General features: G+C 46.0%; 1 protein-coding gene across 3 annotated transcripts in view; it reads left to right on the forward strand.

Moving 5' to 3' along the window:
- unc13d (unc-13 homolog D (C. elegans)) overlaps nucleotides 1-15,787 on the forward strand; it is a 205,838-nt gene that overhangs the window by 65,137 nt on the left and 124,914 nt on the right. For all 3 annotated transcript variants that reach the window (XM_072242643.1, XM_072242641.1, XM_072242642.1), the window contains exons 6-9: nucleotides 4,111-4,309; nucleotides 5,279-5,323; nucleotides 7,995-8,063; nucleotides 13,753-13,831. In XM_072242643.1, the coding sequence (XP_072098744.1) occupies nucleotides 4,111-4,309; nucleotides 5,279-5,323; nucleotides 7,995-8,063; nucleotides 13,753-13,831 (392 nt within the window). The remainder of the gene's footprint in view (nucleotides 1-4,110; nucleotides 4,310-5,278; nucleotides 5,324-7,994; nucleotides 8,064-13,752; nucleotides 13,832-15,787) is intronic.

Here is a 15,787-nt window from a genome sequence, read left to right on the forward strand (position 1 = left end):
CTTTCAACAATAGACCAGAAGACATTTGTTCCTGTTAGTGTCAGCGACAAGCCGATCCCAAGAAATTAAACACACTGGTGTGCTTTCCTTATGATTGTATCTGTGTGCTGTGCCAAGGACTTTCCATTCCAAAGGAGATCCAGGAACGGAGATTTGAGAGACTTGTCTCGTGTCCTTCAATCATTGATGAGGGAAGGACAAGATGAGAAAGTGATTCATAAGAGCAGCCAGGATGCTGGGGTTTACAAACAGCACACAGCGATTGTGGTGAACTAAAATTAGAAGTTGTCACCAGAACATGGGGTCCATTTGTGGTCACCTCACCACAAAAACGACGTGAAGCTCACAGAAGGTGCAGGAAACACAGAATAATTGGGGTTCATTTTTTATTCTCATTGCATGGCATTTGACAGCCACACCTCCTGTCAGAAGCTCTCTGGATATTGCAGGGGCAGTGGGCAGGTCTAACTGTCATTGGAGCCTTGCTAGATGCTTCTGGGGTGAGGAGAGAGGTGATGGTGTGGGGGAGGGGCTAGTGGGATTGACCTGATGGTCTGAGGCAGCTCAGATGGTGGGAAGGCATTCTGGCCAGCAGTCAGATCTGGCAAAGAACACCCGTGAGTGAGCCAATTTTACAGCTACCCTTAAAAACATACATGGAAATAAACATAAGCATTTCTGGTTAAAATAGAATAGAATGCTGTAGTCAGTTCTTAATCAAATTAGAAAAAAATAATTTGGCACCATTTATTGGTGTGTTGTGTCTGGAAGATCCTGCTTAATTGGAGTAGAGCATACAGGAAACTCACAATCGGCCAATAGACGAGCAGGACACACAGGAAACTCACAAGCAGCCAATAGAGGAGCAGGACACACAGGAAACTCACAATTGGCCAAATAAGGAGCAGGACACATCCTTCCCCTTTGCCTGATCACAGCTCTGAAAAAATCTGGTCAGTGACTGTGCCCTGAGTTATCTGCACCAACAATGAAATTCCCTGGGGTCAACCCAATGCCAGGAGATAGTCACTCATATAGACTGCTGTACCCTGGAATCACTCTACCGAGCAGTTATTCAGCGGGTAATGTCATCAGCAACAGCAGCTTCTGTTCCTTGCTCAGTGTCTGTGTGGATCTTTGACCTCCTGTCCCTGCTCTCTCCTCATTTTCACTGGGCATTTGAGTCCTTTGCCTGAAAGCTACATCCCATAATATCCCATGTAATGGCTAGAGCCTTTGACCCAGCACACCAAAACACACTCTGTCCTTACTCACATAAGGCATAAGTCTTAGGAGCATATTTAGGTTGTTTGGCCCATCAAGTCTACTCTGCCATTCCATCATGTCTGATTTATTATTCCCCTCAACCTCGTTCTCCTGCCTTCTCCCCGTAACCTTTGACACCCGGACTAATCAAGAACATATCAACCTCCTCTTTTAATATACTCATTGACTTTGCCTCCACAGATGTCAGTGGCAACGAATTCCACAGATTCACCATCCCCTGGCTAAAGAAATTCCTCCTCATCTCTGTTAAATATGGATGTCCCTCTGTTCCAAAACTCCCCCACCACAGGAAACATCCTCCCCTCATCCACTGTATTTAGGTCTTTCAATATTCAATAGGTTTCAATGAGACCTCCCTCATTCTTCTAAACTCCAGCGAGTACTGACTCAGAGCCATCAAATGCTCCTCGTGTTAACCATTTAATTCCTGGGATCATTCTCGTGAACATCCTCTGGACCATCTCCAAACCCAGCACATATTATCTTGTGGAAGGGTCCAAGACTGCTGACAATACTGCAGGAGCAGCCGGACCTATGCATATAAAGCCTTGGCTTTACATCCTTGCTCTTAATCTAGTCACTCGAAATGAATGCTGACATCACATTTGTCTTCCTTATCACTGATTCAATCTGCAAGTTAACCTTCAGGAAATCCTGCTCAAGAATTCCCAAGTCCTTTTGCACTTCTGATTTTTGAATTTTCTCCCATTTAGAAAATTCCTACCAAGGTGCATGACCATACATCTTCCTGCACTATATTCCATCCCATTCTGCCAATCTGTCTAAGTCCTTCTACAGACTCCCTGCATTATCAACACTACCTGCCACTCCACCTATGTTTGTAACATCTGAAAACTGGGCCACAAACCCATCAATTCTGGCATCTAAGTCATTGACATATAATGTGAAAAGTGGTCCCAGTACCAATCCCTGCAGAATACCATTAATCACTGGCAGCCAACTAGAAAAAGCCCCCTTCATTCCCAGTCTTTGCTTCCTGCCAGTCAGAAAATCTTCTATCCATGCTAGTATCTTTCCTGTAATTCCATGGGCTCTTATATTGTTAAACAGCTTTATGTGTGATACCTTGTCAAAGGCCTTCAGAAAATCCAAGTTAACAATATCTACTGATTCTCCTTTGTCTATCCTGCCTGCTTTTTCCTCAAAGAATTCCAACAGATTTGTCGGCAAGATTTCCCATTAAGGAAACCAGGCTGACGTTGGCCGATTTTATCCAGCGCCTGCAAGTGCCTTGAAACCTCATCCTTAATAATGGACTCCAACATCTTTACAACAATTGAATTCAGGTGAACTAGCATATAATTTCTTTTCTTCTGCTTCCCTCCCTTCTTAAAGAATGGAGTGACATTTACAATTTTCCAGTCCCTACCGAACAATTCCAAAATCTCGTGATTCTTGAAAGATTATTACTAATGCTTCCACAGTCTCTTCAGCTACCTCTTTCAGAACCCTGGGGTGTAGTCCATGTACTTACCTGTCTTCAGACCTTTCAACATCTTAACCAGCTTCTTCGTGATAGCAACTGCACTCACTCCTGCCCCTGATACTCTTGAATTTCTGACATACTGCTGGTGTCTAACACAGTGAAGTCTGATGAAAAATACTCACTAAGTTTGTTTACCATTTCTTTGTCCAGCAGTTATTACCCCTCCAGCAGAATTACAACTCCAGCAGAATTTTCCAGTATCGATATCCACTCTCACCTCTCTTGCATGCCATCAATACAGATCATTGGCATTGAGGTAGTAGAAGGGAAAACGGAAACAGAATGCAGAATTACTTTTAAAGTTACAGAGAAGGTGCAGAGAAAAGATCATGATGAGGTAGATTGAGATGTCAGGAGTCCGTCCTGTCATACGAGGGTCAGTACTGGAATCCGTCCTGTCGTATGGGGGGTCAGTACCGGAGTCTGTCCTGTCATACGAGGGTCAGTACTGGAGTCCGTCCTGTCGTACGAGGGGTCAGTACTGGAATCCGTCCTGTCGTATGAGGGTCAGTACTGGAGTCCGTCCTGTCGTATGAGGGTCAGTACTGGAATCCATCCTGTCATACGAGGGTCAGTACTGGAGTCCGTCCTGTCGTATGAGGGTCAGTACTGGAGTCCGTCCTGTCGTATGAGGGTCAGTACTGGAGTCCGTCCTGTCGTATGAGGGTCAGTACTGGAGTCCATCCTGTCATACGAGGGTCAGTACTGGAGTCCGTCCTGTCGTACGGGGGTGTCAGTACTGGAGTCCGTCCTGTCGTACGGGGGTCAGTACTGGAGTCCGTCTTGTCATACGAGGGGTCCGTCCTGTCGTACGAGGGTCTGTTCAGGATTCTGATAACAGCCGTGTAGGGAGAGGTCTAGGGAGCTGAATGTATTCACCGAGTCCATGGAGGGGAGGCTGGTTTCTGTGATCAATTGGATTAGTTTCACATCTCTTTTCGCCCTGTCATGGGCATATTTGAGGATTGATGTGCAGGGAAAGTAAAGCTGGGGATGGTTTTCGTAAAAGCATCAATTGCATGGAAGCTGAGATAGGAGACGGTGACAATGGGAATGTCATCGTGACCTCAGGGAAAGGGGAGAATTTTCAACCTCATTACCAGGTAGGGTGGATTTCAACCAGTTTAAAACTGGATGTGTTCTATAACCATCCAGCAACCCTTTCTTACAGAGTAATGGTCAGCTTCTAGCCAGCCACGTGAGAGGGGTGTGTACACTGGTGTGTCAGATTTGGGCTGAGACCAGAGATTTCCTGTTGACATTGTTCCACTTGTTTCATATTGTATTCAGATGTTGTTGTCAAACCTTTTCTCCAGGTTTCAGTGACCCTTACTGTTTGCTGGGGCTGAGGGTGTCAGAAGAAACCCAAGAAGAAGATACCCACAAAACAGAGAGTCCCCAGCCCAGGAGACGACAGAAAGCTGTGATGAAGGAGGTGATACCACAGCATCAAATTCAGAGAACAGAAGTCAAGAGGCAGACCCTGAACCCCACCTGGAATGAAACTTTTCTCCTGTGAGTGTCTATGGTGCCAATCTGTTCTCGTGGTTTGTCCCAGCGCTGAATCTGGAAAGTCAGAAGTCGTGTCTTCTCTCTCTTCTGTACCTCTGCTTTGTATTGATCTTTATAATTCCTGTTTGAATATTTTAGTGCCGTTTTCTTCACTCACTTCAGGCACCATAGTCTGAGTTCAACAACCGATTTGCCAGAGGGACAGTCTACTGCCATGCTGTTGAATGCACTGAGCTCCTCCAACACATTCAAAATGCTGGAGGAACTCAGCAGGTCAGGCAGCATCCAAGCAAAAGAGCGACAGTCGATGTTTCAGGCCAAGACTCTTTATCGTGATGTGTGTGTTGCTTTGGATTTCCAGCATTTGCAGATTTTCTAGTGTTTGTGATAGTCCTCCAGCACGTTGTGCGTTGCTTCAGATTCCAGCTTCTGCAGTCTCTTGTGTCTCCATGGACTAAGTTCTGTGTTCCTGGACATTAACTAGCGCGTGTTTTCCCTGTGGAGGATGAGGCTGTCCTTGTGTGTCATTGTACAGTGATGGGAAGCTGGAACCAAGGCTGACTTCCTGATGAAACAGAAGCGGAGGAGGTTATAGCAGCTTACTTCCAATAGTTTCTCAGCCGCTCCTCTCTCTAAGACCAGCAGGCTCACTATAAACTTGCACCTGAAGGTGGGCAAAGCCTAATGAGTGAACCACTTGATTGAATGCTTGTTCTCTGAACAGCTTCAATTGCAGCTGCTGTCCTGAATCAAAGGGTTGGAGAGTCCATGAGCGGGCACTGACAAGGAGAGAAGAATAAAGTCTGGGCTCCACTTTGTTACACTGTAGACTGTGGATATATTATTCCTTTTGCAAAAGGTGGACAGTTTGTGTTGATGGTAGTGAGCAGATCCATGGTACTCTCTGTGGATGGACGAGATGTTTGGTCATTGCCATGAGCTACATTGATAACTACATTCTTTCATTTGCAGGAAAGTCAAAGATATCCACCTTACTGAACTTTATGTGGAAATGTGGTGAGTATTCTGATCCCAAAACCCAGAAGGTGTTGAGAAAATGTAAGCCTTGAGGGTTGTGGGGTGAAATGACATTTACCTTGTGGATAAGGATATTAAACCACCATGCCTGACTCAGCAAAATCATTTGGCCTTTCAGCCCTGTGAGCCTCCTGCACCATTGATTACCATTATAGAGGGACAGAATGTTACAGCACAGAAACAGGCCCTTCAGCCCACTGAGTCCATGCTATCCACTGATACCAATCCAACATTAATCCCATTTATCTTATTCCCCACATTTGCATCCGCTTCCCGCAGCCTGATCTTCTGTCTCAGTATCTCTTTGACCCACTTCTCATGCCCCTCCATGCTGTTAGTGTCTAGAAATTAGCCTCTGTCCTCTTTTAAAATGTTGAGCAACCGATTCTCCCCAGCCCTGTGTGGTAGAGAATTCCATGTCCATTACTCTCTGTGAGGATGTATCCATTCCTTCATCTCAGTCCTAAATGAACTATCCCAAATCCTGAGAATGTAGCCTGTTTTTACAACCCCTTCCCCAGCCTGGAGAAACATTTCCCTGCATCCAGCCTGTCAGTGACATTTCCACGGAACTCCAGTGATTACAAACCTTGTCAATTTAGACTGTCCTCACACTTGGTCCTACCTTTGCTGCACGCTGCCTGGCAGGTTTATCAATTCTCCGATAAGGAACTACACACAATACTGTGCTGGTGTGGTCATAACCAGGAATACTGTAGCAGTCATCCTTGCTCCTGTGCTCAAAAAAAGTTAAACATTCAAAGTGAATTTATTATCAAAGTGCATTGTATACTGTACAACCGAGATTCATTTTCCTGTGGGCAATCACAGTAAATCGAAGTAACACAGTAGAATCAATGAAAGACCACATTCAACAAGATGGACAAACAACTGATGTGCAAAAAAAAACAACAAACTGTGCAAATGGAAAAAGAAAGAGAAAGAAAAGAAATAATAATAATAATAAATAAGCTATAGATATCGAGAACGTGAGATGAAAAGTCCGTGAACGTGAGTCCATAGGCTGTGGGAACAGTTCAGTGATGGGGTGAGTGAAGTTATCTTCTCTGGTTCAAGAGCCTGAGGGGTAGTAACTGTTCCTGAACCTGGTGGTGTGGGTCCCGAGGCTCCTGTACCTCCTTCCTGATGGTTGAGGGGTAGTAAATGTTCCTGAACCTGGTGGTGTGGGTCCCGAGGCTCCTGTACCTCCTTCCTGATGGTTGAGGGGTAGTAAATGTTCCTGAACCTGGTGGTGTGGGTCCCGAGGCTCCTGTGCCTCCTTCCTGATGGTTGAGGGGTAATAAATGTCCCTGAACCTGGTGCTGTGAGTCCTGAGGCTCCTGTACCTCCTTCCTGCTGGTTGAGGGGTAATAACTGTTCCTGAACCTGGCGGTGTGGGTCCTGAGGCTCCTGTACCTCATTCCTGATGGTTGAGGGGTAGTAACTGTTCCTGAACCTGGCAGTGTGAGTCCTGAGGCTCCTGTACCTCATTCCTGATGGTTGATGGTTGAGGGGTAGTAAATGTTCCTGAACCTGGCAGTGTGAGTCCTGAGGCTCCTGTACCTCCTTCCTGATGGTTGAGGGGTAATAACTGTTCCTGAACCTGGCGGTGTGGGTCCTGAGGCTCCTGTACCTCATTCCTGATGGTTGAGGGGTAGTAACTGTTCCTGAACCTGGTGCTGTGAGTCCTGAGGCTCCTGTACCTCATTCCTGATGGTTGAGGGGTAGTAAATGTTCCTGAACCTGGCAGTGTGAGTCCTGAGGCTCCTGTACCTCATTCCTGATGGTTGAGGGGTAGTAAATGTTCCTGAACCTGGCAGTGTGAGTCCTGAGGCTCCTGTACCTCCTTCCTGATGGTTGAGGGGTAGTAAATGTTCCTGAACCTGGCAGTGTGAGTCCTGAGGCTCCTGTACCTCCTTCCTGATGGTTGAGGGGTAATAAATGTCCCTGAACCTGGTGCTGTGAGTCCTGAGGCTCCTGTACCTCCTTCCTGATGGCAGCAGGGAGAAGACAACATGGCCTGGGTGTTGGGGATCCCTGATAATGCATGCTGCTTTCCTGCGACAGCTAGAGAAATTTGTTAAAGTTCTGGATGACATGCCAAATCTTCACAAACTTCGAAGAAAGTATAGGCGATGCCAATGCTGTGCTTTCTTTGTAATGACATATGTGCAGACAAATCTAAGCTCATTACCCCATTGTTTCTGTGTTACCATATTTATCCAAAATTAATCCCACCACCCCGCTCTCTCCCCACAATCTGAGTCAGCCTCAACTGATCCATAGTTTTTCTCCCGTTCCCCACCCTTAACATATGTAAATCAAAATCCTTAGGGCACTGTGTCCTGATAACCTTGTATTAACGCTAAACTGAACCAATTACTACACTACCGCCACAGTCTTCTATGCATCCCATGTCCCACCCTGTGCCCATGGTCTAGCATCAACCTAAAAGTCTTTCTCTACAGCCCTGTAATAATGCAAACCCCCCTGCTCCCTCCATAGTCCTGTATCAAATGGGGTAGTACAGCAGGGCAGGGATGCTCGGCTGGGTGACGTTGTATAGAAGCAGCCTGTTACTGTGACGGCTGAGCTGAATTTAAAGGGCTGTAGCAGATTCCTTTGTGGATAATGTTCTGCTTGTTCTCAGGGACCTGGACGACGATGAGTCTGCAAACCTGCGCCTGGCTGAAATCCACGGGATCCATGGGCTGAAGAGGTAATGGGCGTTACTTTCTGCTGTGTACATGACTCGTTCAGACAAGAGTTTTGGTGGTGACAGAGACTGACAGATACACCACAGCCAGAATCTTATTCCCACTCCACACTCTCTTAACAGACTCAGCTGTGGTTTCAATGCCACATTCATTGTCCCTTTTTCTGGATATGAATGAATCTTGGCATCCCAGAGTGACTCAGAAGGAGCCCATTTGTCCCATCAGATCTGTGCTGGTTGAAGAAGAGTCACTGAAACTAATCCACCTTCCGGCACTGAGTCCATACATTAAATTGTTGCTCTTCAAAAACATATACCAGGACTGGCTAAATATGATTATGATGGTGGGGGTGCGGTGACTGAACTCTCTGCATTTATTACATGTCCGACAGAGGGTTCAACACATCTCCCTTCTTACCACCAGCCATTTTAAATCTCTGCCCTCTGGTGTTTGACCCCTCTGCTAAGCAAAATCAATCCTGAGTACTTATGTAATGTTATACACCTTAACAAAGGCTCCTAGCAGCCCCTCTATCCCAATCCCAGTTTATGTAACTTTTCGTGATGGTTACAGTTTTCCACTCCGTGAAACATCGTTGGTTGTGTGCTTGCCAGGATAGTGGCTTGGCTTTGACTCCCACCAAATGAGAAAGAGGCTTTTAATTGTGACATGCTGACACAGCTAGGACAGCTGCTGCCTCACACCTCAAGTGACCCAGTGCTGACTGTGTGGCGTTTGTAAGCTGATACTGCGACTGTGGATTTCCCCAGGTGCTCCAGTTTCCACCCACATCCCAAAGTTGCACGGATTGGTTGGTTAATTGGTCATCGCAGGAGTCAGGTGGGAGAATGATTTGGAGGACGGTGTGTGAGAGAGAATGGCTCACAGGGAAATAAGTGGGCGGCTGGAAGGTTCAGTAAACTGAAGTAAATAAATATCAGTCTCCTCTGCACTCTCTTCTACGCAATCCCATCTTTCCTATAATATTGACCAGAGCTGTCTGCAGTGCTCAAGCTGATCAATATGTGTATATATTCTGTGTCACAGTTAACACCCTGTGTGCCTTGTTACATAGCTTATCGATGTTTCTTGTGGCTTTTAAAGATCAGTAGACCTCCACGCAGCTCATTACCTGCCCTCTGCCGTTCTGCATTTCCCAAATGTGTTACCTCACACTTCTCTGGATTAAATTACATTCGCCGGTTTTCTGCTCAAGTCAATGATAACTCCTTGTAGTCCAAAACATTCCTTCTCACTGTCAACCATTTGGCCAATTTTTTTTTATCATCTGCAAACCCCTGAAATGAATGTCTAAATAATTAATAAGTATTGCTGAAGTCAAATGATTGAGTATCATGCCTATAGATGAGTATTAGTAATTACTTTCCCTTCACTAAAACACCTTCCAACCATTGTCCCTCACTTCCAGTAACTGGGCTAAGTTTGGATCCAGTGTACCTCTTCTCCTTGGATCTTATGGAATTAACTTTTTGTCTTTAGAAGTAGAACACCATAATGTTAGAAATCTGAAATGAGAAGAAAAGTGCTGGAAATACTCAGTAGGTCAATCAGCATCTCTGGAAAGAGAACAAGTGGTAATCTTTCAAGTCAATGCCCTTTCGTCAGGATTTATATCCACCTAATCACTAATGACTTCCTGATCTGATGTCACACAATTGGCCGCAACACATCATCGAAGTGGACCATTTCAATTGTAACCAGTTTGACATTCCTCACTTCCCATCCTGATACCTGATTCCCAATTTCCTCGTAACTCCGCAGCAATCCAAGGTTTTTCATTTCCCCCGACCCATTCTTCCAAATTTTCTCCATTTCCAATCCAATAATACCTACTTTTCTGATCCGAAATCTAAATGTTACCAGTAACTCATTGTTCTAATTGCTCAAACTCCATTCAAAGAACTCCTCAAATTTCAGCTCAGTACTCCTGATATTCACCTATTTCTAATTCCCAATACTCATCCATTTCTATTTGAACTCTTCCTACTTCCCATGCCCACATCCAACTCCTCCTTCCGCACTCCAGTCAGTGCTTTCTATAGAACATAGAACATAGATTAGTACGGCACAGTACAGGCCCTTCGGCCCACAATGTTGTGCCGAGCCTTAAACCCTGCCTCCCTTATAAACCCCCATCTTAAATTCCTCCAGTAGTCTCTTAAATTTCACTTGTGTATCTGCCTCCACCACTGACTCAGGCAGTGCATTCCATGCACCAACCACTCTCTGAGTAAAAAACCTTCCTCTAATATCCCCCTTGAACTTCCCACCCTTACCTTAAAGCCATGTCCTCTTGTATTGAGCAGTGGTGCCCTGGGGAAGAGGTGCTGGCTGTCCATTCTATCTATTCCTCTTAATATCTTGTACACCTCTATCATGTCTCCTCTCATCCTCCTTCTCTCCAAAGAGTAAAGCCCTAGCTCCCTTAATCTCTGATCGTAATCCACACTCTCTAAACCAGGCAGCTCCCTGGTAAATCTCCTCTGTACCCTTTCCAATGCTTCCACATCCTTCCTATAGTGAGGTGACCAGAACTGGACACAGTACTCCAAATGTGGCCTAACCAGAGTATTATGGAGCTGCATCATTACCTCGTGACTCTTAAACTCTATCCGTCGACTTATGAAAGCTAACACCCCATAAGCTTTCTTAACTACCCTATCTACCTGTGAGGCAACTTTCAGGGATCTGTGGACATGTACCCCCAGATCCCTCTGCTCTTCCACACACTACCAAGTATCCTGCCATTTACTTTGTACTCTACCTTGGAGTTTGTCCTTCCAAAGTGTACCACCTCACACTTTTCCAGGTTGAACTCCATCTGCCACTTCTCAGCTCACTCCCGCATCCTATCAATGTCTCTCTGCAATCTTTGACAATCCTCTACACTATCTACAACACCACCAACCTTTGTGTCGTCTGCAAACTTGTCAACCTACCCTTCTACCCCCACATCCAGGTCGTTAATAAAAATCACGAAAAGTAGAGGTCCCAGAACAGATACTTGTGGGACACCACTAGTCACAATCCTCCAATCTGAATGTACTCCCTCCACCACGACCCTCTGCCTTCTGCAGGCAAGCCAATTCTGAATCCACCTGGCCAAACTTCCCTGGATCCCATGCCTTCTAACTTTCTGAATAAGCCTACCATGTGGAACCTTGTCAAGTGCCTTACTAAAATCATATAGATCACATCCACTGCACTACCCTCATCTATATGCCTGGTCGCCTCCTCAAAGAACTCTATCAGGCTTGTTAGACACGATCTGCCCTTCACAAAGCCATGCTGACTGTCCCTGATCAGACCATGATTCTCTAAATGCCTATAGATCCTATCTCTAAGAATCTTTTCCAACAGCTTTGCCACCAGACGTAAAGCTCACTGGTCTATAATTACCCGGACTATCCCTACTACCTTTTTTGAACAAGGGGACAACATGCGCCTCCTTCCAGTCCTCTGGTACCATTCCCGTGGACAACGAGGATATAAAGATCCTAGCCAGAGGCTCAGCAATCTCTTCCCTCGCCTTGTGGAGCAGCCTGGGGAGAATTCCGTCAGGTCCCGGGGACCTATCCGTCCTAATGTATTTTAACAACTCCAACACCTCCTCTCCCTTAATATCAACATGCTCCAGAACATCAACCTCACTCATATTGTCCTCACCGTCATCAGGTTCCCTCTCATACCAAAGAGGAGTATTCATTGAGGACCTCGCTCACTTCCACAGCCTCCGGGCACATCTTCCCACCTTTATCTCTAATCAGTCCTACCTTCACTCCTGTCATCCTTTTGTTCTTCACATAATTGAAGAATGCCTTGGGGTTTTCCTTTACCCTACTCACCAAGGCCTTCTCATGCCCCCTTCTTGCTCTCCTCAGCCCCTTCTTAAGCTCCTTTCTTGCTACCCTTTATTCCTCAATAGACCCATCTGATCCTTGTTTCCTAAACCTCATGTATGCTGCCTTCTTCCACCTGACTAGATTCTCCACCTCACATGGTTCCTTCACCCTACCATTCTTTATCTTCCTCACCGGGACAAATTTATCCCTAACTTCCTGCAAGAGATCCCTAAACATCGATCACATGCCCATAGTACATTTCCCTGTAAAAACGTCATCCCAATTCGCACCCACAAGTTCTAGCCTTATAGCTTCATAATTTGCCCATCCCCAATTAAAAATTTTCCTGTCATCTCTGATTCTATCTTTTTCCATGATAATGCTGAAGGCCAGGGAGCGGTGGTCACTGTCCCCCAGATGCTCACCCACTGAGAGATTTGTGACCTGACCCAGTTTGTTACCTAATACTGAATCTAGGATGGCATTCCTCCGAGTCGGCCTGTCCACATACTGTGACAGGAATCCATCCTGGACACACTTAACAAACTCTGCCCCGTCTAAACCCTTGGAACTAATCAGGTGCCAATCAATGTTAGGGAAGTTAAAGTCACCCATGATAACAACTCTGTTATTTTTGCACCTTTCCAAAATCTGCCTCCCAATCTGCTTCTCTGTATCTCTGCTGCTACCAGGGGGCCTATAGAATACCCCCAATAGAGTAACCACTCCCTTCCTGTTCCTGACTTCCACCTATATTGACTCAAAAGAGGATCCTGCTACATTACCCACCCTTTCTGTAGCTGTAATAGTATCCCTGACCAGTAATGCCACCCCTCCTCCCCTTTCCCCCCCTCTCTATCCCTTTTAAAGCACTGAAATCCAGGAATATTGAGAATCCATTCCTGCCCTGGTGCCAGCCAAGTCTCTGTAATGGCCACTACATCATAATTCCACGTATGTATCCAAGCTCTCAGTTCTTCACCTTTGTTCCTGATGCTTCTTGCATTGAGGTACACACATTTCAGCCCTTCTACCTTACTGTCCTTACACCGTTTATTCTGCTTCTCTTTCCTCAAAGCCTCTCTATATGTTAGATCTGGCTTTACTCCATGCACTTCTTTCACTGCTCTATTGCTCTGGGTCCCATCCCCCTTGCAAATTAGTTTAAACCCTCCCGAACCATGCTAGCAAACCTACCTGCAAGGATATTGCTTCCCCTCAAGTTCAGGTGCAACCCATCCAATCTGTACAGGTCCCACCTTCTCCAGAAGAGATCCCAATGATCCAAAAATCTAAAACCCTGCCCCCTGCACCAACTCCTCAGCCATGCATTCAACTGCCATCACCTCCAATTCTTACCATCACTGTCACGTAGCACTGGCAGTAATCCTGAGAACGTCACCCTTGAGGTCCTGTTCTTCAGCCTTCTGCCTAGAAACTCACACTTCAGGACCTCATCCCTCTTCCTGCCTATGTCATTGGTACCAACATGTATCACGATTTCTGGTTACTTTCCCTCTGGTACCAGGATGTTGTGCACCCGGTCAGAGACATCCTGGACCCTGGCACCCGGGAGGTAACAGACCATATATCACCCAAATACCAATCTGACCTTTTCTTCCCCCCGCCCAATTCTCCATATTACCCAACTACATGACTTTTTATTATCCCTGATCCACCATTCCCCTGTTTTTTGCCTCTTGTTTGGAACCAGTTTCAGTGTCACCATTTCTGCCTTCCCCATTCATACCTCAGGGTGCTTGAAACGACTGACTTCTGAGTGCCTGATGGTTCTTGCTGCTGAAGCTAACTGTGATTCACCTTGCAGGCTGTTCAAAGACGTGAAGAAGGCAGCTCGGAAGCACGAGCAAGACGATTTTCTGGGAAATGTGGTCATTAAGCTGCAGGTGAGACAATTATTCTCTCTCTTCATCCGATGCAGGGTGCAGTGTTTATTTTCAATCCCTGCAGAAGTGAGTGGAGAGGAAACCTCCTCAAACTGCTCCAGTCCTCGTGGTGAGTTTGCTGCCACTGTTTTTGGGTAGTGTTCACAGGATCCTGATCTGGGAATAGTGCAGGAATGGCAATGTATTTTCAAGTTATTATAGTTTGGGTCTGGCAGCTGACACCTTCATGGAAAGCTGTGCCTACTGTTCTCGTCTTTCCAGGGGGAAATGCTGAAAGATCTGGAAGCTGCTCTGGAAAAAAATGTTAGTGAGTTGCTGGAGTACCCACACCCAGGGTGCTGGTGAGGGAAGGAGCTGCAATGTGGATGCTGTACTTTGTTACTGTTAATGTACTTCTTCAGGACTACTGTTTATATCTCCTCTTTACAACTGTTGTGAGTCAGCCAGTATCCAGGTACGGTAATAACAGAAGGAACTGTGTGTTTTAGAGGTGGTGGAATGGTGTTAAATTACTTGAACAACCTGCAAGGTGAATCGTACATTTCAGACCCCGCCATGTCTTCCATGGAATTTCGCTTAATAATCTGAAATTTAACAAAAAAAAACTAGTCATTAGTAATTGTGACCACTAAACTACTAGGTTGTTTCTAGAGCCCACCTAGTGCACCATTAGCCTTCAGGAGAGAAAATCTGCCATCCAGGCCTGGTCTGGCCGCTGTGTCACTCTCGACCCAGCAGCCCACTTGACTGTGAGGTGCTCCTGCAGGATACTCCACACTCCATTGTACCACAAGCACATTGCTGACAAAGGAAGAACAAATCCATGTGGAGCAGGCCACTGAATTCAGACTTAGTAAAGTTACTCCAGCACACACAACTTTGAAGCATTCTCCTCGTAACTACCGGGGGTCTAAGTTGGGCGAGCTGTTCCACAGACCAGTCAAACAATGGGCTGACATAGCTGTACCTGCAGAGTCGTAACATACAGACAGTGTGCTGCACATCTACACCTGAACGGCAGGGAGGCTTCAGGGGGCATAGGGAGGTCAAGTGAATGGGTGAGGATGTGGAGGGTGGAATAAAATGTGGAAAAAATAGAAAGGTGAAGTATTGAATCATTGGTTGTGGGAACACCAGAAGTAGAATGGATGTAGCTATGCTCTTTTGTTCAAGAGCCTGATGGTTGAGGGGTAGGAACTGTTCTTGAACCTGGTGGTGCGAGTCCTGAACCTTCTGCCTGGTGACAGCAGTGGGAAGACAGCATGGCCTGGATGGTGAGGATCTCTGATGATGGATGCTGGTTTACTACAGCAACGTTTCATGTAGACGTGCTCAATTCCTGGGTGTCACTATCTCAGAGGACCTGTCCATTATATAAATATGAAACACCCTGGTTTCCTTGGCTGTGTAAGTCTCGGGAAGACACTCTCAAGTCCCACCAAGCTCATGGGACTGAGATGGCTCATCCCACCCCAAACCCCAGTTTGTGTGGATGCTGTGTAACTTGCTACCCTGTTACAAATGAGTGTCATGAAATAACTGCATATGATTAAATGAATTATATTTATGAATCTTAACTAAAGGGTTAGTAAAGAATAACAAAAAGGGCCCATTCTAATTAAACAGTCAAACTTGTACAAGTTAGAGCTCATCTTGAACTTCTATGTCACTCACACACTGGGCCCTCGGTCAGCGTGAACACCCACCCACCTTCTGAACGTCGCTGGCAATCCATCTCGAACAAACAGGTCTCCCACCGGATCGTATGCTACCACTGGTTCTCCCCAGCATCTTCTCTCTCCATCTCCCGCCAAACAAAAGAAACCCAAGCCCAACCTCATTGTCCCTCACCAAGTAAACCTCCCGCTGATTGAATGGCACACATTCCACATCATCCCTGATCTTCAACGGTAACCCAAACAGGCTGAAAGCAGAATAAACAGCTCTGGCAGAGCT

Source organism: Mobula birostris, chromosome 24 (assembly GCF_030028105.1).
Source record: "Mobula birostris isolate sMobBir1 chromosome 24, sMobBir1.hap1, whole genome shotgun sequence".
NCBI lineage: Eukaryota > Metazoa > Chordata > Chondrichthyes > Myliobatiformes > Myliobatidae > Mobula > Mobula birostris.